General features: G+C 46.9%; 1 protein-coding gene across 2 annotated transcripts in view; it reads left to right on the top strand.

Annotated features, from left to right (window-relative positions):
• The window catches only part of LOC139745890 (dipeptidase 1-like), a 126,908-nt gene that overhangs the window by 56,848 nt on the left and 46,482 nt on the right, over nt 1–23,578 (top strand). For both annotated transcript variants that reach the window (XM_071656538.1, XM_071656537.1), the window contains exon 4: nt 4,553–4,670. In XM_071656538.1, the coding sequence (XP_071512639.1) occupies nt 4,553–4,670 (118 nt within the window). The remainder of the gene's footprint in view (nt 1–4,552; nt 4,671–23,578) is intronic.

Raw genomic sequence — 23,578 nt, 5'->3', positions numbered from 1 at the left:
CTCTCTGTGTAATCTCCCTTCCCGGGACCAATAGCCAAGGCTGTCGATTCGATAGAAAACGGGAGAAGGGAGACTACATAGAGAAAACAAAATAAATAAATGGAGCAAAATCCTTTGTTTCTAATTACCCAACTGCTCGTTACAGTGGTCCAAGGTACTACACACACACACACACACACACACGGGACCAAGAGCCAACGCTATCGGTTCGATAGAAAACGGGAGAAGGGAGACTACATAGAGAAAAAAAAATTAAAAGATGGAGCAAAATCCTTTTTTTTTCTAATTATCCAACTGCTCGTTACAGTGGTCCAAGGTACTACACACACACACACACACACACACACACACACACAAACACACACACACACACACACACACACACACACGGGACCAAGAGCCAACGCTATCGGTTCGATAGAAAACGGGAGAAGGGAGACTACAGGAGACTACAAAGAGAAAAAAAATTTAAAAAATGGAGCAAAATACTTTTTTTTTCTAATTACCCAACTGCTCGTTACGGTGGCCTAAGGTACTACACACACACACACACACACACACACTCACACACGCGACCAAGAGCCAAGGCCATCGATTCGATAGAAAACGGGAGAAGGGAGATTACATAGAGAAAAAAAATTAAAAAATGGAGCAAAATCCTTTGTTTCTAATTACCCAACTGCTCGTTACGGTGGGTCAAGGTACTACACACACACACACACACACACACACCATACATACATTCACACAACCCCAATGTTAATGAGTCGTTCCTACGTTACAACTACCATGCCATTCGCAACCTCAACCACCACAACAACCAGCAAGCCCTCCCTCCTCCTCCTCCTCGTCTCACAACACCAAATTGCAACCATGAGTCAACATTCGAAAATTGTGAAGCTCGTACAAGCTTGGCGAGGAAATGGACATCATCACACACACACACGAACGTGAGACATGAGAGAAATGATTGGAATTGGAAAGGCTGGCTAGAAGGGAAGGTCAGGGGGAGGTGTGTGTGGGGTGTTCGAAAATTGGATCGGGTGTCTTCCTTTGTGGCTGGTGGAGACGTGTGTAAGGGGGGAGGAGACGTAGGTGTGGGAACACGGCTCACTGCAACACTAACTGTTTTGCTGAGTAATTTGCTGAGACGTAGTGACCCGTTGAAGGTCTAGGATTAGGGTAAGAAGGCAAGGCTGAGGTAAGGAGGGGAGAAATTGGAGGCAGCGTTGAAATGGAATCCCGGACTGCTGGTGCACATGCAGAAGGTGAAGCAGTAGCCCCGTTGGTAATCTTTGGCTGGGATCTCGTGGAGCGGCTGACGGAGAGGTGGCATGTTCAGGTCTATAAGATTCTGCAGTCGAAGAGAAGAGGGATACTGAAGTATCGTAAGTCTACTGACGGCGCTGCTGACGGGGGAACCGGTTGTTGTGGGGGGGGGGGGGGAAGAGGCGTCGCTGAAGTCTTTTACGAACTGCAGCAGGAGATGGGCGGTGTCACACGCACCTCCTGCTGGAGGAGGCCATGGGGAAGGAAAGCCTTGGTGGAGGCCAGGAGTCTCATGTTGTACTGCTGACGATGGCAATGGAGGCCCTAAGGAGGCGTTCTGGCGTTGGCATGCGCAACCATGTGCCCAAGGGCAAAGGGAGGGGGAGACATGTCTTTGGAGGTCAAGAGAAAGGTAAGATGAGGTCACCATGTCGTTAGAGTCGCTTGTCTCTAACGATTGTTACCATGGTCCAGGGGCAAAGCTGGCAGTGTCCTACCATCGCTCACACTTAACAATGGCCATGTCCTGGCTAACGAGGTGATTGGAACCAACTACTCGTTATCCCCCCGACCCCCCCTAACCCTTAACAGCAGCCAGAGCAACTCACAACACACAAGCCATCGTAACAATCGTGGTCACGACAGAGAACTAATTCACGATCCCGGCATCTGTAAATCGAACTATGGAAAGCCAGCGGGTCGTGGTTCCTCCTTCAGGTAGATGGTCAACTCCACGTACAGAGGACGCCCTTGGTGCTCGGGGCCACAACTCCACGTACAGAGGACGCCCTTGGTGCTCGGGGCCACAACTCCACGTACAGAGGACGCCCTTGGTGCTCGGTGCCACAACTCCACGTACAGAGGACGCCCTTGGTGCTCGGTACCACAACTCCACGTACAGAGGACGCCCTTGGTGCTCGGTGCCACAACTCCACGTACAGAGGACGCCCTTGGTGCTCGGTGCCACAACTCCACGTACAGAGGACGCCCTTGGTGCCCGGTGCCACAACTCCACGTACAGAGGACGCCCTTGGTGCTCGGTGCCACAACTCCACGTACAGAGGACGCCCTTGGTGCTCGGGGCCACAACTCCACGTACAGAGGACGCCCTTGGTGCTCGGTGCCACAACTCCACGTACAGAGGACGCCCTTGGTGCCCGGTGCCACAACTCCACGTACAGAGGACGCCCTTGGTGCTCGGTGCCACAACTCCACGTACAGAGGACGCCCTTGGTGCCCGGTGCCACAACTCCACGTACAGAGGACGCCCTTGGTGCTCGGTGCCACAACTCCACGTACAGAGGACGCCCTTGGTGCCCGGTGCCACAACTCCACGTACAGAGGACGCCCTTGGTGCCCGGTGCCACAACTCCACGTACAGAGGACGCCCTTGGTGCCCGGTGCCACAACTCCACGTACAGAGGACGCCCTTGGTGCTCGGTGCCACAACTCCACGTACAGAGGACGCCCTTGGTGCCCGGTGCCACAACTCCACGTACAGAGGACGCCCTTGGTGCCCGGTGCCACAACTCCACGTACAGAGGACGCCCTTGGTGCTCGGTGCCACAACTCCACGTACAGAGGACGCCCTTGGTGCCCGGTGCCACAACTCCACGTACAGAGGACGCCCTTGGTGCTCGGTGCCACAACTCCACGTACAGAGGACGCCCTTGGTGCCCGGGGCAACAACCTGGCCTCTGAGAAGCCCTTGGGCGTCTTGACCCTCGAGTATCGCAGTACCAGAGGGGCGTAGCCTCCACGGTGATTTAGCTACGTCGCTCGAGGACGTAACTTTGCGATAAACCACTTGATCGCTCTCAACCTTCGCCACCACGAAGGGCGACACATGTGTGCGATAGACAGAGGCAAATCAACCATCAGGATTAGACAGACAGACAGATAGATAGATAGATAGATGGATAGATAGATAGATAGCGAGGGTTTACTCCTCTCTCATTTCTCTTGGTATAGTGAACTCCAGAGTCCAATCTGCTTTCTTCAGTTAACCATGTGGTACCTTGTCATGTCTTCGCCAGTTCCGAGACCACTAGAAAATTAGGAGGAGGCTCTGTGATAGACAGTGGCAAATTAACCGTCAGAATTAGATAGATAGATAGATAGATAGATAGATAGATAGACAGATAGATAGATAGCGAGGGTTTACCCCTCTCTCATTCCTCTTGGTATAGTGAAATCTGCTTTCTTCATTTAGCCATGTGGTACCTTGTCATGTCTTCGCCAGTTCTGAGGCCACTAGAAAATCAGGACGAGGTTCTCTGTCTCTCTAGGGACTTTTCTACGAATACCCAATTCGAGGACACACACACACACACACACGTCTGAGATGTTCGCCAGCAAGAATGGTCGGTCGTCTTCCATCAGCTACGCCAGGTTCGCTCGGAGGCCTGGTCGCTGCCCAGGGGTCCCTTCCCTTCGTGTATTAAATACAATCATACATCTTTGGTCGTGAATGTATTCTCGAATTATACAATACCAAAGGTGTTTACGTGAGGCATTGGCAGCTTCCAAAGCTGCGCTGCGGACAGTGGCAGGGTAATGATGGACTTGTCTGGGGTAAGGAAACTTTGGACGAGGCGGTACAATCTATCTATATATCTGTCTATCAATCTACCTATCTATCTATCTATCTATCTACCTATCTATCAGTTTACTTATGTATGTAAGTATGTATGTATGTATGTATGTATGTATGCATGTATCTATCTATCTATCTATCTATCTATTTACCTATCAATCCACCTATCTATCTATCTACCTATCTATTTATTTACCTATCAATCTATCTATCTATCTATCAATCTACCTATCTGTCTATCTATCTATCTACCTATCTCTCTAAATGTCTATCTACCTATCTATCTATCTCTATCTATCTATCCATCAATCAATCAATCAATCAATCAATCAATCAATCAATTAATCTGTCTGTCTATCTATCTATCAATGTACCTATCTATCTATCTATCTATCTATCTATCTATCTATCTATCTATCCATCTATCAATCAATCAATCAATCTATCTATCAGTTTATCTATCTATCAATGTACCTACCTATCTATCTATCTATCCACCCATTTGTCTATCTATCTACCCATCTATCTATCTATCTACCAATCTACCTATCTATCTATCTATCTATCTACTTATCTATCTACCTATCTCTCTATCTATCGTAACAACCATAGTCATGTATTCATCGTATAGTGACCACGCACGCAGGTGGTGCTGACCCTTCCCCCACACACCATCTGTGCCCACAGGTCACGTCGCTGCGCCAGCTGCCGGGTCTCAGCAACGGCTGCTCCTCTCTCAGCACCAAGAACACCAGCCCTGAGAACCTCTCCCAGGAGTTCTCTGAGCTAGGACACAAGCACAGAGGTAAGAGGGCGTAAACCCTCCCTCCTCCTAGCCCCTCCCAGCGCTGAGAGCTACGTGAGGCAAGATATGAAGGTAAGGAGCTACGTGAGGCAAGATATGAAGGTAAGGAGCTACGTGAGGCAAGATATGAAGGTAAGGAGCTACGTGAGGCAAGATACGAAGGTAAGGAGCTACGTGAGGCAAGATATGAAGGTAAGGAGCTACGTGAGGCAAGATATGAAGGTAAGGAGCTACGTGAGGCTAGATATGAAGGTAAGGAGCTACGTGAGGCAAGATATGAAGGTAAGGAGCTACGTGAGGCAAGATATGAAGGTAAGGAGCTACGTGAGGCAAGATATGAAGGTAAGGAGCTACGTGAGGCGAGATATGAAGGTAAGGAGCTACGTGAGGCAAGATATGAAGGTAAGGAGCTACGTGAGGCAAGATATGAAGGTAAGGAGCTACGTGAGGCAAGATATGAAGGTAAGGAGCTACGTGAGGCAAGATATGAAGGTAAGGAGCTACGTGAGGCAAGATATGAAGGTAAGGAGCTACGTGAGGCGAGATATGAAGGTAAGGAGCTACGTGAGGCAAGATATGAAGGTAAGGAGCTACGTGAGGCAAACATATGAAGGTAAGGAGCTACGTGAGGCAAACATATGAAGGTAAGGAGCTACTTATTGCTCTGAGCAAGTGTCTCTAAATAACATCAAAAACAAAAACATAAAAGGTATTAATTGCTGTGTGTTCTAATTGCCTCGTCTCGTTTGGCAAACAGATAGTTCACTCCGTACGTAAGATCTCTCTCTCTCTCTCTCTCTCTCTCTCTCTCCTCTCTCTCTCTCTCTCTCTCTCTCTCTCTCTCTCTCTCCTCTCTCTCTCTCTCTCTCTCTCTCTCTCTCTCTCTCTCTCTCTCTCTCTCTCTCTCTCTCTCTCTCCTCTCTCTCGCCCTCTCTCTCTCTCTCTCTCTCTCTCTCTCTCTCTCTCTCTCTCTCTCTCTCTCTCTCGCTCGCTCGTTAAGCCGAAAATCCATATGGCTTTCCCTCGTAGCGTCGGCCTTATTCACCAGACGGCCCGTCTCATCAGCTGGAATGGGGAGGAATGGGGAGGAATGGGGAGGAATGGAGGGGAGGGGACCCCACCCCCTCCCCCATTTTCTTTCCCCCCCCAGCGACTGGACCATTCATAGCGTCCCTAGCTGGTGGTCCCTAGCTGTCCCCGGTCTCTCTCTCTCTCTCTCTCTCTCTCTCTCTCTCTCTCTCTCTCTCTCTCTCTCTCTCTTAGGGTTGAGGCTACACCAAGATACACTTCTTGGTCAAAGAGCGAGTTCGAAGAGCGATATATATATATATATATATATATATATATATATATATATATATATATATATATATATATATATATATATATATATTCCTATGAGTCCACGGGGAAAATGAGACACGAAAAGTTCCCAAGTGCACTTTCGTGTCATAATCACATCATCATCAGGGAAGACACAAGAGAGAAATATAACAGTCAGTTGATATACATCGAAGAGACGAAGCTACGACGCCATTTGGTAAACATGAGTGAAACGAAGCTCAAGGGTAAAGGGAAGAGTGGTTTGGGAATGTCTTGGGAGTAAAGTCAGGGGTTAGTGAGAGGACAAGAGCAAGGGAAGGAGTAGCAGTACTCCTGAAACAGGAGTTGTGGGAGTATGTGATAGAATGTAAGAAAGTAAATTCTCGATTAATATGGGTAAAACTGAAAGTTGATGGAGAGAGATGGGTGATTATTGGTGCATATGCATCTGGGCATGAGAAGAAAGATCATGAGAGGCAAGTGTTTTGGGAGCAGCTGAATGAGTGTGTTAGTGGTTTTGATGCACGAGACCGGGTTATAGTGATGGGTGATTTGAATGCAAAGGTTAGTAATGTGGCAGTTGAGGGAAAAATTGGTATACATGGGGTATTCAGTGTTGTAAATGGAAATGGTGAAGAGCTTGTAGATTTACGTGCTGAAAAAGGACTGGTGATTGGGAATACCTGGTTTAAAAAGCGAGATATACATAAGTATACGTATGTAAGTAGGAGAGATGGCCAGAGAGCGTTATTGGATTACGTGTTAATTGACAGGCGCGCGAAAGAGAGACTTTTAGATGTTAATGTGCTGAGAGGTGCAACTGGAGGGATGTCTGATCATTATCTTGTGGAGGCTAAGGTGAAGATTTGTATGGGTTTTCAGTAAAGAAGAGTGAATGTTGGGGTGAAGAGGGTGGTGAGAGTAAGTGAGCTTGGGAAGGAGACTTGTGTGAGGAAGTACCAGGAGAGACTGAGTACAGAATGGAAAAAGGTGAGAACAATGGAAGTAAGGGGAGTGGGGGAGGAATGGGATGTATTTAGGGAATCAGTGATGGATTGCGCAAAAGATGCTTGTGGCATGAGAAGAGTGGGAGGTGGGTTGATTAGAAAGGGTAGTGAGTGGTGGGATGAAGAAGTAAGAGTATTAGTGAAAGAGAAGAGAGAGGCATTTGGACGCTTTTTGCAGGGAAAAAATGAAATTGAGTGGGAGACGTATAAAAGAAAGAGACAGGAGGTCAAGAGAAAGGTTCAAGAGGTGAAAAAAAGGGCAAATGAGAGTTGGGGTGAGAGAGTATCATTAAATTTTAGGGAGAATAAAAAGATGTTCTAGAAGGAGGTAAATAAAGTGCGTAAGACAAGGGAGCAAATGGGAACTTCAGTGAAGGGCGCAAATGGGGAGGTGATAACAAGTAGTGGTGATGTGAGAAGGAGATGGAGTGAGTATTTTGAAGGTTTGTTGAATGTGTTTGATGATAGAGTGGCAGATATAGGGTGTTTTGGTCGAGGTGGTGTGCAAAGTGAGAGGGTTAGGGAAAATGAGTTGGTAAACAGAGAAGAGGTAGTAAAAGCTTTGCGGAAGATGAAAGCCGGCAAGGCAGCAGGTTTGGATGGTATTGCAGTGGAATTTATTAAAAAAGGGGGTGACTGTATTGTTGACTGGTTGGTAAGGTTATTTAATGTATGTATGACTCATGGTGAGGTGCCTGAGGTTTGGCGGAATGCGTGCATAGTGCCATTGTACAAAGGCAAAGGGGATAAGAGTGAGTGCTCAAATTACAGAGGTATAAGTTTGTTGAGTATTCCTGGCAAATTATATGGGAGGGTATTGATTGAGAGGGTGAAGGCATGTACAGAGCATCAGATTGGGGAAGAGCAGTGTGGTTTCAGAAGTGGTAGAGGATGTGTGGATCAGGTGTTTGCTTTGAAGAATGTATGTGAGAAATACTTAGAAAAGCAAATGGATTTGTATGTAGCATTTATGGATCTGGAGAAGGCATATGATAGAGTTGATAGAGATGCTCTGTGGAAGGTATTAAGAATATATGGTGTGGGAGGAAAGTTGTTAGAAGCAGTGAAAAGTTTTTATCGAGGATGTAAGGCATGTGTACGTGTAGGAAGAGAGGAAAGTGATTGGTTCTCAGTGAATGTAGGTTTGCGGCAGGGGTGTGTGATGTCTCCATGGTTGTTTAATTTGTTTATGGATGGGGTTGTTAGGGAGGTGAATGCAAGAGTTTTGGAAAGAGGGGCAAGTATGAAGTCTGTTGGGGATGAGAGAGCTTGGGAAGTGAGTCAGTTGTTGTTCGCTGATGATACAGCGCTGGTGGCTGATTCATGTGAGAAACTGCAGAAGCTGGTGACTGAGTTTGGTAAAGTGTGTGAAAGAAGAAAGTTAAGAGTAAATGTGAATAAGAGCAAGGTTATTAGGTACAGTAGGGTTGAGGGTCAATTCAATTGGGAGGTGAGTTTGAATGGAGAAAAACTGGAGGAAGTGAAGTGTTTTAGATATCTGGGAGTGGATCTGGTAGCGGATGGAACCATGGAAGCGGAAGTGGATCATAGGGTGGGGGAGGGGGCGAAAATTCTGGGAGCCTTGAAGAATGTGTGGAAGTCGAAAACATTATCTCGGAAAGCAAAAATGGGTATGTTTGAAGGAATAGTGGTTCCAACAATGTTGTATGGTTGCGAGGCGTGGACTATGGATAGAGTTGTGCGCAGGAGGATGGATGTGCTGGAAATGAGATGTTTGAGGACAATGTGTGGTGTGAGGTGGTTTGATCGAGTAAGTAACGTAAGGGTAAGAGAGATGTGTGGAAATAAAAAGAGCGTGGTTGAGAGAGCAGAAGAGGGTGTTTTGAAATGGTTTGGTCACATGGAGAGAATGAGTGAGGAAAGATTGACCAAGAGGATATATGTGTCGGAGGTGGAGGGAACGAGGAGAAGTGGGAGACCAAATTGGAGGTGGAAAGATGGAGTGAAAAAGATTTTGTGTGATCGGGGCCTGAACATGCAGGAGGGTGAAAGGAGGGCAAGGAATAGAGTGAATTGGATCGATGTGGTATACCGGGGTTGACGTGCTGTCAGTGGATTGAATCAGGGCATGTGAAGTGTCTTGGGTAAACCATGGAAAGCTGTGTAGGTATGTATATTTGCGTGTGTGGACGTATGTATATACATGTGTATGGGGGTGGGATGAGCCATTTCTTTCGTCTGTTTCCTTGCGCTACCTCGCAAACGCGGGAGACAGCGGAAAAAAAAAAAATAATAATAATAATGATAATAATAATAATAATAATGATAATAATAATAATAATAACAATAATAATAGTAATAATAATAATAACAATAATAATAATAATAATAATAATGATAATAATAATAATAATGTGTGGCAAGGTGGCGACGAAAACGGATGAAGGCAGCAAGTATGAATATGTACATGTTTGTGTGTGTATATATATGTATACGTTGAGATGTATAGGTATGTATATGTGCGTGTGTGGACGTGTATGTATATACATGTGTATGGGGGTGGGTTGGGCCATTCTTTCGTCTGTTTCCTTGCGCTACCTCGCTAACGCGGGAGACAGCGACTAAAGAATAATAAATAAATGAATAAATATAAATAATTAATTTCACTCATTATCACTTGACATTTTGGTGAACCCCCCCCCCATAGCAGTTAACAACACCCCCCCCAACTAGCAGTTAACAACACCCCCCCCAACTAGCAGTTAACGACACCCCCCCCAAACTAGCAGTTAACGACACCCCCCCCAAACTAGCAGTTAACGACCCCGTCTAGACAGAAACTAATTATCATAACTACTGCTGACGTCATCTCGGTCAGGTAGGTGAACCAGGGCGAGACCTGTCTATTGACCCTTGACCTCTCCCCCCCCCCCCCCCCGCGCTGCCCGTCACGCGTGAAGGGAGGGTCAATAATCATTAATGACAGGTGTCAAATATTGACCTACGCAACGTCGGGTCAAAATGAGGGAGGGTGGGGGGGGGGGCGTCGTCCCATGTCGTAAAAGAGCTTACGATGGTTCGAATCCCCCGGGAACCAACCATTCCATTCCAAAGACGTGGGACTCGAACCAGGCCATGTCTGATTTAGACTTGTTACGCAAACGATCACTCATTTACCACTTTCTTCTTCGTTAAGGAGGCGAACACGTTTAGAACATACCTTCACAACCCCAGCTTAGTGCAAAGTTATTGGTATCAGCTTAAAGACATGCTTGGCCAACCCCAGCTTAGTGCAAAGTTGTATGTATCAGCTTAAAGACGTGCCTGGCTAACCTTAGCTTAGTACAAAGTTGAATTTATCAGCTTGAAGACGTGTTTGGCCTCAGCTTAGTACAAAGTTGTTCGCATCAGCTTAAAGACGTGCCTAGCCAACCCCAGCTTACTCTTTACCTTATATCTTGCCTAAAACCTTCCACCTGACCCCTTCCCCTACACCAAAGCTAAGCTTTAGAACGCTTTAACTCCTCCTGTCCTAGTTGCAACCAACCACACGACCTTTTCAATAAACAGCAGTTATTATTTCCCCTGGAACAATCCATTTTGAAATTACCCTCAATTTAGCACTGTTTTTTTCTGTTTTTTTTTTAACAGTAAATGCTAGCACCGTTTTTCTGGGGGTGTTTTAACAGTAAATGCTTGGGGTATGATGGGGAGATGTTTACCTGTACCTCCGCCAAACGGGATAACAAGCAGTGACCAACACGCTGTGTGAAAACGGCTCCAATACGACACCGTCAATCAACAGTCCTCATTTTTTTCCTGTACCCCCTAAATTTTTTTTTTTATACCGTTTTCTTTCTCTCAGTCATACCATGTGATAACCAATAATAGATTTGATCTTTGTTGTATGTATTATCACCTTAACCTTAACAATGCATCTATTACTCCCCATCCCCCTCTTCCAACGACCTAACCCATCTAATTCATGATCTTTCTCAGTTTTCTATTTCGTATGAATAGGAATACCTTCCTCATGACCTGGACCCTCACACTCATGGTGTATGAGGTTGCAGGTCACACTCACCCTCAAATCGGCCCCTGTAATCACCTCCCTAATCACCCGTGTGACCTGTAACGATGCATTCGTGAACAAGCGGTCATTCTAACAATGAGGGATGTTTTCAAAGTGGTGTATAACTGAGTTATCAACTCAAATTGGACTTCTACAACCTTTTTTTCCAAACATCACAACACCCACAACCTCCCAGAACAACACGGTAACAACCATGTCTGACCCCGACGTTCGTTTGAAGACTCGTTGAACGCCAGCAGGGTATCGAACCTGGCGAACTCGCTTCGTTCACCGTTTCGGGGGTGTCGAAAACACAAACTCCACCGCTTCACACGCCATCATCACATCATAGACGTATTTCTTTAGTAAATACATAATACAAATACATAGATCTATACACAATCTATAGAAAACATCACTGGTCGGCTATACGATCTATAAAGTTCATCAAAATGGAACTATAGATCAGTAAAGACTACGAAATGAAACTGCTTCGTTCACTGGGTTTCGAGGCTTCGCTCACTCAACCCAGGGTTCAGTTTTCTTAAGTAAATACATAATACAAATACATAGATCTATACACAATCTATAGAAAACATCACTGGTAGCTATACGATCTATAAAGTTCATCAAAATGGAACTATAGATCAGTAAAGACTACGAAATGAAACTGCTTCGTTCACTGGGTCTCGAGGCTTCGCTCACTCAACCCAGGGTTCAGTGTCCATCATGTTTACTTACCTTACCTCCTCAAGTCCAATCGACCGGGATCAATGTTTCCTTATCTTGATAGATAAAGCTATCTTCTATGGCCCTCCACGCCCCCTGCCTGTGGGTTGAAGAACACGCGTCACGCACAGAACATTAAGAACATGTGTGTTCACCCCAGTGTATGTGTGTGTGTGTGTGTGTACTTCCTATGTTCTCCACTGGAGTGGTGTTCATCAGTGTCCACCACACAACACTGCGTAAAAAACACACACACACACACACCCTCAGATTCCACCACTAGTGTACGTACACAGACACACTGGAGTGTACACACCCCCTCTCCACTTACAAGTGTTCTGGGTGTATCAACACAGACATGAAGCAAAGAGGATTGTATTTAAGATGTGTAACTCACCCCCAGTGTGTCTCTCCTCCTCCTCCCACTGTGTTCATGTACGGACGACGAAAACTGCCACTAACGCCATCTGGGCGGGAGGTGGGGGAACTTGCGACACAGGCATACAGAGACCAACACAGTATTATGTTCCTTCTATTCGTCCCCCCCTGTTCCTTCTATTCGTCCCCCCTGTTCCTTCTATTCGTCCCCCCCTGTTCCTTCTATTCGTCCCCCCCCTGTTCCTTCTATTCGTCCCCCCCTGTTCCTTCTATTCGTCCCCCCTGTTCCTTCTATTCGTCCCTCCTGTTCCTTCTATTCGTCCCTCCTGTTCCTTCTATTCGTCCCCTGTTCCTTCTATTCGTCCCTCCTGTTCCTTCTATTCGTCCCCCTGTTCCTTCTATTCGTCCCTCCTGTTCCTTCTATTCGTCCCTCCTGTTCCTTCTATTCGTCCCCCCCTGTTCCTTCTATTCGTCCCCCCTGTTCCTTCTATTCGTCCCCCCCTGTTCCTTCTATTCGTCCCCCCCTGTTCCTTCTATTCGTCCCCCCCCTGTTCCTTCTATTCGTACCTCCTGTTCCTTCTATTCGTCCCCCCCTGTTCCTTCTATTCGTCCCCCCCTGTGCCTTCTATTCGTCCCCCCCTGTTCCCTCTATTCGTCCCCCTCTGTTCCTTCTATTCGTCCCCCCCTGTTCCTTCTATTCGTCCCCCTGTTCCTTCTATTCGTCCCCCCCTGTTCCTTCTATTCGTCCCTCCTGTTCCTTCTATTCGTCCCCCCCTGTTCCTTCTATTCGTCCCCCCTGTTCCTTCTATTCGTCCCCCCTGTTCCTTCTATTCGTCCCCCCCTCTGTTCCTTCTATTCGTCCCCTACTCTGTTCCTTCTATTCGTCCCCCCTGTTCCTTCTATTCGTCCCCCCTGTTCCTTCTATTCGTCCCCCCTGTTCCTTCTATTCGTCCCCCCTGTTCCTTCTATTCGTTCCCCCTGTTCCTTCTATTCGTCCCTCCTGTTTCATCTATTCGTCCCCCCCTCTGTTCCTTCTATTCGTCCCCCCTGTTCCTTCTATTCGTCCCTCCTGTTTCTTCTATTCGTCCCCCCCTCTGTTCCTTCTATTCGTCCCCCCCCCCCTGTTCCTCCTTTTCGTCCCGGTGTCCAGCCTCCTGGACGAATTAATACGACCAGATTCGACCAGCATTTCAACCCCCGCTCGTCTTTGATTCACGACCACCATCGACCCCCCCTCCCCCCCCACCATTACCTGAAGGCACATTTTCCATAATTCATCAGCATTAGCCCAGCACTCGCCTCCATTATTGCAACATTTTGGGAGAGAAGCCTCACCCCCTCCCTCCCTCCCTCTACGTGTGTTTGTGTGTGTGTGTGTGTGTGTGTGTCTGTGTGTCAGTGTGGTTTTCGTAAGCCAATTTGAGATTACAAATCTGTGGCTGATCATACGAGACAGATGGCTGATCATACGAGACAGATGGCTGATCATACGAGACAGATGGCTGATCATACGAGATAGATGGCTGATCATACGAGATAGATGGCTGATCATACGAGACAGATGGCTGATCATACGAGATAGATGGCTGATCATACGAGACAGATGGCTGAGCATACGAGACAGATGGCTGATCAGCACTCGCCCATACGAGACAGATGGCTGATCATACGAGACAGATGGCTGATCATACGAGACAGATGGCTGATCATACGAGACAGATGGCTGATCATACGAGATAGATGGCTGATCATACGAGATAGATGGCTGATCATACGAGACAGATGGCTGATCATACGAGATAGATGGCTGATCATACGAGACAGATGGCTGAGCATACGAGACAGATGGCTGATCATACGAGACAGATGGGTGATCATACGAGACAGATGGCTGATCATACGAGACAGATGGCTGATCATACGAGACAGATGGCTGATCATACGAGATAGATGGCTGATCATACGAGACAGATGGCTGATCATACGAGACAGATGGTTGATCATACGAGACAGATGGCTGATCATACGAGACAGATGGTTGATCATACGAGACAGATGGCTGATCATACGAGACAGATGGCTGATCATACGAGACAGATGGCTGATCATACGAGACAGATGGCTGCTCATACGAGACAGATGGCTGATCATACGAGACAGATGGCTGATCATACGAGATAGATGGCTGATCATACGAGACAGATGGCTGATCATACGAGATAGATGGCTGATCATACGAGACAGATGGCTGATCATACGAGACAGATGGCTGATCATACGAGATAGATGGCTGATCATACGAGACAGATGGCTGATCATACGAGATAGATGGCTGATCATACGAGACAGATGGCTGATCATACGAGATAGATGGCTGATCATACGAGACAGATGGCTGATCATACGAGATAGATGGCTGATCATACGAGACAGATGGCTGATCATACGAGATAGATGGCTGATCATACGAGACAGATGGCTGATCATACGAGATAGATGGCTGATCATACGAGACAGATGGCTGATCATACGAGACAGATGGCTGAGCATACGAGACAGATGGCTGATCATACGAGACAGATGGTTGATCATACGAGATAGATGGCTGATCATACGAGACAGATGGCTGATCATACGAGACAGATGGTTGATCATACGAGATAGATGGCTGATCATACGAGATAGATGGCTGATCATACGAGACAGATGGCTGATCATACGAGACAGATGGCTGATCATACGAGATAGATGGCTGATCATACGAGATAGATGGCTGATCATACGAGACAGATGGCTGATCATACGAGATAGATGGCTGATCATACGAGACAGATGGCTGATCATACGAGACAAATGGCTGATCATACGAGACAGATGGCTGATCATACGAGACAGATGGCTGATCATACGAGACAGATGGCTGATCATACGAGACAAATGGCTGATCATACGAGACAGATGGCTGATCATACGAGACAGATGGCTGATCATACGAGATAGATGGTTGATCATACGAGACAGATGGCTGATCATACGAGACAGATGGCTGATCATACGAGATAGATGGCTGATCATACGAGACAGATGGCTGATCATACGAGACAGATGGCTGTCTTCTCTGACGAGCAAGCCATGTCGTAAAGTTACGACGAACCACCATTTCGTCTCGTTACGACCCTCCCACCTCGTATGTTAAGAAGCAAGAGCCAAGAAATGTGGATATGTCTTATAATATTCCTATATCTCGCTATATGTTGGATGATATAGGGGTTAGAGGAGTGGTTTAGGTCGAGGGAAAGGAAAAAATGGGGTCATAGTGATGGGCCCATCACAATGGGGGTCATAGTGATGGCCCATCACAATGGGGTCATAGTGATGGGCCCATCACAATGGGGTCATAGTGATGGCCCCATCACAATGGGGTCATAGTGATGGGCCCATCACAATGGGGTTATAATGATGGCCCATCACAATGGGGTCATAGTGATGGGTCATCAAAATGGGGTTATAGTGATGGGCCCATCACAATGGGGGTCATACTGATGGCCCATCACAATGGGGTCATAGTGATGGGCCCATCACAACGGGGTCATAGTGATGGCCCCATCACAATGGGGTCATAGTGATGGGCCCATCACAATGGGGGTCATAGTGATGGGTCTATCACAATGGGGTCATAGTGATGGGCTATTACAATGGGGTCATAGTGATAGGCCCATCATAATGGGGTCATAGTGATGGGCCCATCACAATGGGGGTCATAGTGATGGGCGCATCACAATGGGGTCATAGTGATGGGCCCATCGCAATGGGGTCATAGTGATGGGCCCATATCACACGTTCGAGTGGAGAGAGGTCAGATGTGTGGGCCCCCTCCCCCCCCATCCACGGAGACAGCGTAAGGCGTCACACTGCCTGGTTATACCACTTTAATGATCCAGAGGGAGAGAGAGAGAGAGAGAGAGAGAGAGAGAGAGAGAGAGTGATGGGGGAAGAGGGGGGACAGGCACCTCCTTCTCTCCCCCCACCTCCCCCCCCCCCCCCACACACACACACACACACCAGATTGGTAACAATACACAGACGACACAACCCCATCCCGTGGGGATGGGTTGAAGTATTGATGGGGGATAGACGAGTGATGGGGGGGGGACCAACGGCGCGCGGCCCCCCCATCACTCGGGGATGGGTAATGGCGAGAGACGTGGCAATGTTTGCTAGATTCTGCTCTTGTGTCTGTCTACCATCGTCCCATTTAGCAAGGTATCGGCAGCCGAGGAGAAATGGGAACTATGTGGGAATGGGGCTGTCATGAAAGTGGGGCAGGCATGGGAATGGGGCAGCCATGAAAGTGGGGCAGGCATGGAAATGGGGCAGCCATGAAAGTGGGGCAGGCATGGGAATGGGGCAGCCATGAAAGTGGGGCAGGCATGGAAATGGGGTAGCCATGAAAGTGGGGCAGGCATGGGAATGGGGCAGCCATGAAAGTGGGGCAGGCATGGGAATGGGGCAGCCATGAAAGTGGGGCAGGCATGGGAATGGGGCAGCCATGAAAGTGGGGCAGGCATGGAAATGGGGTAGCCATGAAAGTGGGGCAGGCATGGAAATGGGGTAGCCATGAAAGTGGGGCAGGCATGGGAATGGGGCAGCCATGAAAGTGGGGCAGGCATGGGAATGGGGCAGCCATGGAAATGGGGCAGCCATGAAAGTGGGGCAGCCATGGGAATGGGGCAGCCATGAAAGTGGGGCAGCCATGGGAATGGGGTAGCCATGGGAATGGGGCAGCTATGGGAATGGGAGCGAGGAAGACACAGGAAAGGGGAAGTGCCAAAAAAAAACCGACTCCAATTTAATCCTCTTGTGTGTTCAAATAATATCCTAATTCCTGACCTGACCTGACCTGACCTGACCTGACCTGACCTGACCTGACCAGGATCATAATTCTCTAATGGCCAGGTGACCTGGTAGTAGTGAGTCGGACAGGTCATTTGCATACGTGTCATAATCACATCATTAGGGGAGACACAAGAGAGAAATATAAGCGTCTCCCTTGATGATGATGTGATGACTACACGAAAGTGCACTTGGCAACTTATCGTCTTTCATTTTCCCCCGTGGACTCATAGGAATATCTTGATCACGCGCAAAATTGTGATCCTTTCCAATGTATATATATATATATATATATATATATATATATATATATATATATATATATATACATATATATATATATTATATATATTTATATATATATATATATATATATATATATATATATATATATATATATATATATATATATATATATATATATATCGCAGACTGCACCAGAAGGTATAAAGGAATATACCACATTAGTTCCAGAATGGAGTGGTGTGTGATGCAGACCAAAGACAAGAGGAACCTCCCAGTCGCACCCACGCTGGAAGAGAGTAGAGTTGGGGGAAAGTCAGGGCAACCACGGAGGGGGTTCCTTTCAAGCCTCTGACGTAACGAAAACGGGTGGCGGGACACACAAAGCGACAGAAGATGAAAGAGGAGGGGGGACGAAAGCAAATATATTCTACCATGTTGTCTTGTCGCATCCGGCTACGGAGGAAGTCCATTCACGTGCCATTGCAATCCTTATGGAACGTTATGAGGCTAAACTGATGATGAGGAAGATGATGAGGAGGGAGATGATGAGGATGACCGCCCCCCCCCCCCTCACGAATTGAGCCAGCTGCCCCAGCTGGTGGTAAATTGGAGATCAACACACACGAAATAAAAGGGACGCGCTCTCATGTCGTGTCGTCCCAAGTGGCCACACGAACCCCCGCTGTTGTGAGGGAGTGAGTGTGAGAGCTTTTCATGAGGCTAATGAGGCATTCATTGGACAGGTGATGTGTGGTAATTACCCACAAGGCCAACACACACACACACACACACACACACACACACACCCGGATGACCTGAATTCCAAGCACAGGTCATTAGACTTGACCTGGGAGAGGTGAGGGGGGGTTGTGGGGCTTGGAGAGGGAGGGGGGGGAATACAGTGCTACATTGCTCCGCCAGCGAGGTCAAGGTCAGGTCAAGGTGTCAAACGGTTGGCCGCGAGAGACGGTGGACCTGGGCCGGCGCGCGGGCGCGCCCCCCATACGTGGCCTGTGGAGGAGGAGGAGGGAGGAGGAGGAGGAGGAGGTCGTCCATCCACAACACACGGTAAAGTCACCTCTCTCTCTCTCTCTCTCTCTCTCTCTCTCTCTCTCTCTCTCTCTATCTATCTATCTATCTATCTCTATCTATCTATCTGTCTCCCACCAGCAGCCACAGCCTCCAAAAAGGGAAAACGACTCATGGTTTGTACACGAAACGAAACATCAAAATTCCAGCTGGACAAGTCAGGCTGAATTTCCCTCGTAATTTTTATATTTATATAAATACATATATATATCTACGTCATCCAGTAAATGTAGTTTTACCATTCGATGTGGATGGCAGTTATCAGCACTTGTTTATATGTTAATTGAGATGGCACGTACAGATGAGGCCCTAGTGAACGCCATCCCATTAACAATATATATATATATATATATATATATATATATATATATATATATATATATATATATATATATATATATATTCGTTTCTTATCCACAGGGATATGAAACATAATAAGTTCACAAGTGCACTTTCGTGCCGTGATCACATCATGTTTCACACATTTCCTCCACTCTTCCTCCATACGTACTATCATCTCTCCATTCCCCGCCCATTCCTACATATTCCCCTTACATCCTCATCCTCCGTGCACTCCCTTAACGATTCTCAACTACACAATTCGTAAATCATTTTCTTTTACATCAATCTGTTAATCACTGTCTTACTTTCTATGGCCAATCTGGCATCAATATGTCTATTGATGTCTATCGTCTTCGTCAGGACCAATCAGCAACCTTCACTGATTCTCCCTTGTTACTGTCTCATTCGCATTCGAACACACTTATATAAGGGATCGAATCGCACGCTAACAACACGACCACAATTACCTCTAACGACCATTGAACACGTCTCAGAACCTATTCTTTATTTGCTCGTTCAAATACTTGTGTACTTTACTGGTTATGAGAATGAAGTAGTTATCATTAATAGCCTCCACTTATCGACCCCCTTCTACTCCACTTTTCTGTTCATTAAAGTGTAAAGTGTTCTACTTCGGTGTTTCTTTACGTCTTGTTCACATGGCATTCATAAAGTTTCGTGTTCATATTCATTTCATTTCATCCCATTTACAAAGAGAGAGAGAGAGAGAGAGAGAGAGAGAGAGAGAGAGAGAGAGAGAGAGAGAGAGAGAGAGACCATTGACATACGTTTATAGTAGCGTTTCCAACAAGGTCTTCTGGTTGGAGGCCTGTTAATTTGAAAGAGGGGGTCTTTGCCTCACTGCTAAGGTGATGAGGGAGGTCAGCAGGTGTGTGTGTGTGTGTGTGTGTGTGTGTGTGTGTGTGTGTGTGTGTGTCTAGGGAGGTAAGGTGATGATGGAGTAATTCCACTTACCTACAGAATTCGTCACTTGCTTTCCCTTGTTGTCTCTTCCCCTATTTCCCAGTTTCATAATCTCTCCCATGCTTCAGTTCAGAGCCCCATGACTGAAGCAATGAAACATGGAAAGAAACATACCCCATTCATGAAACATGGAAAGAAACATACCTCATTCATGAAACATGGAAAGAAACATACCTCATTCATGAAACATGGAAAGAAACATACCTCATTCATGAAACATGGAAAGAAACATACCTCATTCATGAAACATGGAAACATACCTCATTCATGAAACATGGAAAGAAACATACCTCATTCATGAAACATGGAAACATACCTCATTCATGAAACATTGAAAGAAACATACCTCATTCATGAAACATGGAAACATACCTCATTCATGAAACATGGAAAGAAACATACCTCATTAATGAGGATTGGCTCCCTCATTGGACGTAACCCACTTGCAGATGGAGTGTGAGGCGTCTTAAGAGCAATGTCCCCTGAATAAACACATGGGACTATCCCTGAATAAACACATGGGACTATCCCTATCCCAGCCAGTGATTCATACCTCCCTGCATTCGAACCCCGCCTCATTGGCCGGGATTCGAACCAGCCTCCACCTTAATTGGCTGGTTGGGGGAACCAGAGGGTTTGACTGGCGCTCCGGTTTGATTCTAGACACCAGTTCGACGTGGCTTCGTTAGCAGAGTGGGGAAAGGGGGCGGGAGGGGGGAAGTGTATTCCACTGGTGTTTTGCTAGTCAGAATGTATATACATATATACATTCCACACTCTCGCTTCCACTCCAGGCCCAGCGATACACCAGGTAAGCCATGGGAGTCCATGACCGGCTTTGACCTGGTCTTCATAGGAAGGGGCGGTGAGGCTACCATGCAGCGGAGCCTCCGTTTCTGTCCAAAGTTAATCCCACCTCGCTCGACAGTGGCAACTCTTTGAGGCCTTCTTGTGTTCTTGTGTTCCAGTGTTTCTCTATGTGGTCGTGGGTATTTATGTATTATACTTTGACGCTGTCTCCCGCGTCAGCGAGGTAGCGCAAGGAAACAGACGAAAGAATGGCCCAACCCACCCACATACACATGTATATACATACACGTCCACACACACACATATACATACCTATACGTTTTAACGTATACATATAAATATACATACACGGACACATACATATATACACATATACATATTAATACATGCTGCCTTCATCCATTCCCGTCGCCACTAGGTAGCGCTAGGAAAAGACAACAAAGGCCACATTCGTTCACACTCAGTCTCTCTCTCTCTCTCTCTGACAGCTATATATATATATATATATATATATATATATATATATATATATATATATATATATATATACACAGCGAGGTACAGAATTCGACATATGCAAATCTCAAGATGTCGCTAAGATGGTTGTGAATAAGATCGACTGACGGAGTTTGTGGGAGCAGATGGAATGTTGGTGTTACAGGAGCTTTTCGAGGTGGAGGAGGAGGAAGAGGAAGAAGAGGAGGAGGAGGAAGAGGTGGAGGAGGAGGAGGAGGAGGAGGAGGAGGAGGAGGAAGAGGAAGAGGAAGAGGAGGAGACGTGGCAGAGCAAGGAGAAGGAGACGTGGTAAGGCCACAGACGACCAGGGCAAAAGGTGGCAAGACAAGACAAGTGTGTGTGGCTGATGACCTAATGCTGCACGTGGACTTCCACACGTGCCACTGCCAGCACGTGCCACTGCCAGCACGCGCCACTTACAGCAGTTATCATAGAAGGTTACAGAAACTCACGCGCCAGTACAGTAAGACGAGGAAGACATACATATCATCCAAAGAATAACCCTGCAAAGCTAAATGGATCAATCCAGTTCAAGAAAAGGTACTTTTCCCACGAGTTTGCAAGCAAGAAATATGATTAATGAATGGACTGAGGTCTTGGCTGCATTTTGTAGTGTGTGGAGAGACAAAGAATGCAGTCAAGAATGGGCAGAGATGGTGAAGGCGTTGTATGGACGCGAGGCGTGGGTTCCTCGATATAAAAGTATGGAAAAAGTTGAATGTGTTGGAAATAGAATGCCGAAGGACGATATGTGACATGAGGAAGGCTGGTCTAGTAAGAAATGATAGGGTAAGAGAAAGATGTGTGGTAATAAAAAAAGAGCGTGGTTGAGGGAGTAGAAGAAGGTGTGTTGAAACTGTTTGGACTCATGGAGAGGATGAGTGAGGAGAGGTTGGCTGAGAGAATTCATGTCAGATGTGGGAGAAAATAAGATACGGGAGACATTGGACAAGATTAATGGACATTTTAAGTGATCGGGGCCTGAACATGCAAGAGGGTGTTTGACGTGCAAGGGACAAGAGCGAATTGGAGCAATGTGATATACAAGGGGCGACGTGGTGTCTACACAGTCACCCTTACAGCCAGGGATCGCCGGTGTGAACGAATACATTCCCAGTCACAATGTGAGCTCAAATTTGCTGTCCATTTTAAGGTAATAGGTTTATATATCAGTGGACATGTACGATCAGTTGTGGAGGCCAATGATACAGCGGTGCAGTAAGGGAAGTGTGGTTAACAGGAATTGGTGGAGTGCATGTAGCTGTATTGCCACGAATAAAGGGGTTTTGGAAGCATAAGTGGATAACTAGTGTTTACTGGACCTGGGTTAAGCCCTATGGGGAACACACACACACACACACACACACACACACACACGGCGCAGGACCTGACATCACAACGGGTTCCACTGACAGACACATGAACGTTGGCGAACCATTTTCCATTTTACCCCCAGCGACAATAACTTAATTACGTGAGGTGTGGCGCGCACCAGCTGACATTAGACAGTCTATTGTCGCCGCCGTGGCTCGTCAGTGTCAGTTTGGTGGAAGACCTGATGTTTTATATGGTTTTATTTGCGGGATTAAAATGGCCTCTGAGGCAATTCTTCTCGCATCTCTCTCTCTCTCTTCCTCTATTTCTAGGCAAACTCTTTTTCTTCATCCATAAACTGATGCTCGTCTGTAAAACCTCCACCAAAAAAAGAATTTCTCCTTCAGCCTCTCCCTTCGTCGTATCCCAAACTGATCCCCCTCAGTGATCCTCTGCTAATTTGGAAGGTTTTGTCATCTTCCTAGTCACACTGACTACTTCCCTAATCTTTCATCGAGTGGAATATGCTTGTTCCACTCTACTGTCTCCCTGTCGTTTTAAACGGATCTCTCTGTCTGACTCTCCCGTCTAAAATGTCCCCCACTTCCCCTCTTCCTTTAGAAAGACCTGTCCATTTCCTGTCCACATTTACCCTCTCCTCTCACAAACCTTCACCCACTCTCACTCTCTCTCTCTCTCTCTCTCTCTCTCTCTCTCTCTCTCTCTCTCTCTCTCTCCACCGACCTCTCCCTTTCTGTCCACACTAACCCTCTCCTCTCACAAACCTTCACCCACTCTCTCTCTCTCTCTCTCTCTCTCTCTCTCTCTCTCTCTCTCTCTCTCTCTCTCTCCACCGACCTCTCCCTTTCTGTCCACACTAACCCTCTCCTCTCACAAACCTTCACCCACTCTCTCTCTCTCTCTCTCTCTCTCTCTCTCTCTCTCTCTCTCTCTCCACCGACCTCTCCCTTTCTGTCCACACTAACCCTCTCCTCTCACAAACCTTCACCCACTCTCTCTCTCTCTCTCTCTCTCTCTCTCTCTCTCTCTCTCTCCACCGACCTCTCCCTTTCTGTCCACACTAACCCTCTCCTCTCACAAACCTTCACCCACTCTCTCTCTCTCTCTCTCTCTCTCTCTCTCTCTCTCTCTCTCTCTCTCTCCACCGACCTCTCCCTTTCTGTCCACACTAACCCTCTCCTCTCACAAACCTTCATCCACTCTCACACTCTCACTCTCCCCCG

The sequence above is a fragment of the Panulirus ornatus genome, chromosome 63, assembly GCF_036320965.1.
Source record: "Panulirus ornatus isolate Po-2019 chromosome 63, ASM3632096v1, whole genome shotgun sequence".
Lineage (NCBI taxonomy): Eukaryota > Metazoa > Arthropoda > Malacostraca > Decapoda > Palinuridae > Panulirus > Panulirus ornatus.
This window is presented reverse-complemented; position numbering and strand designations above follow the sequence as displayed.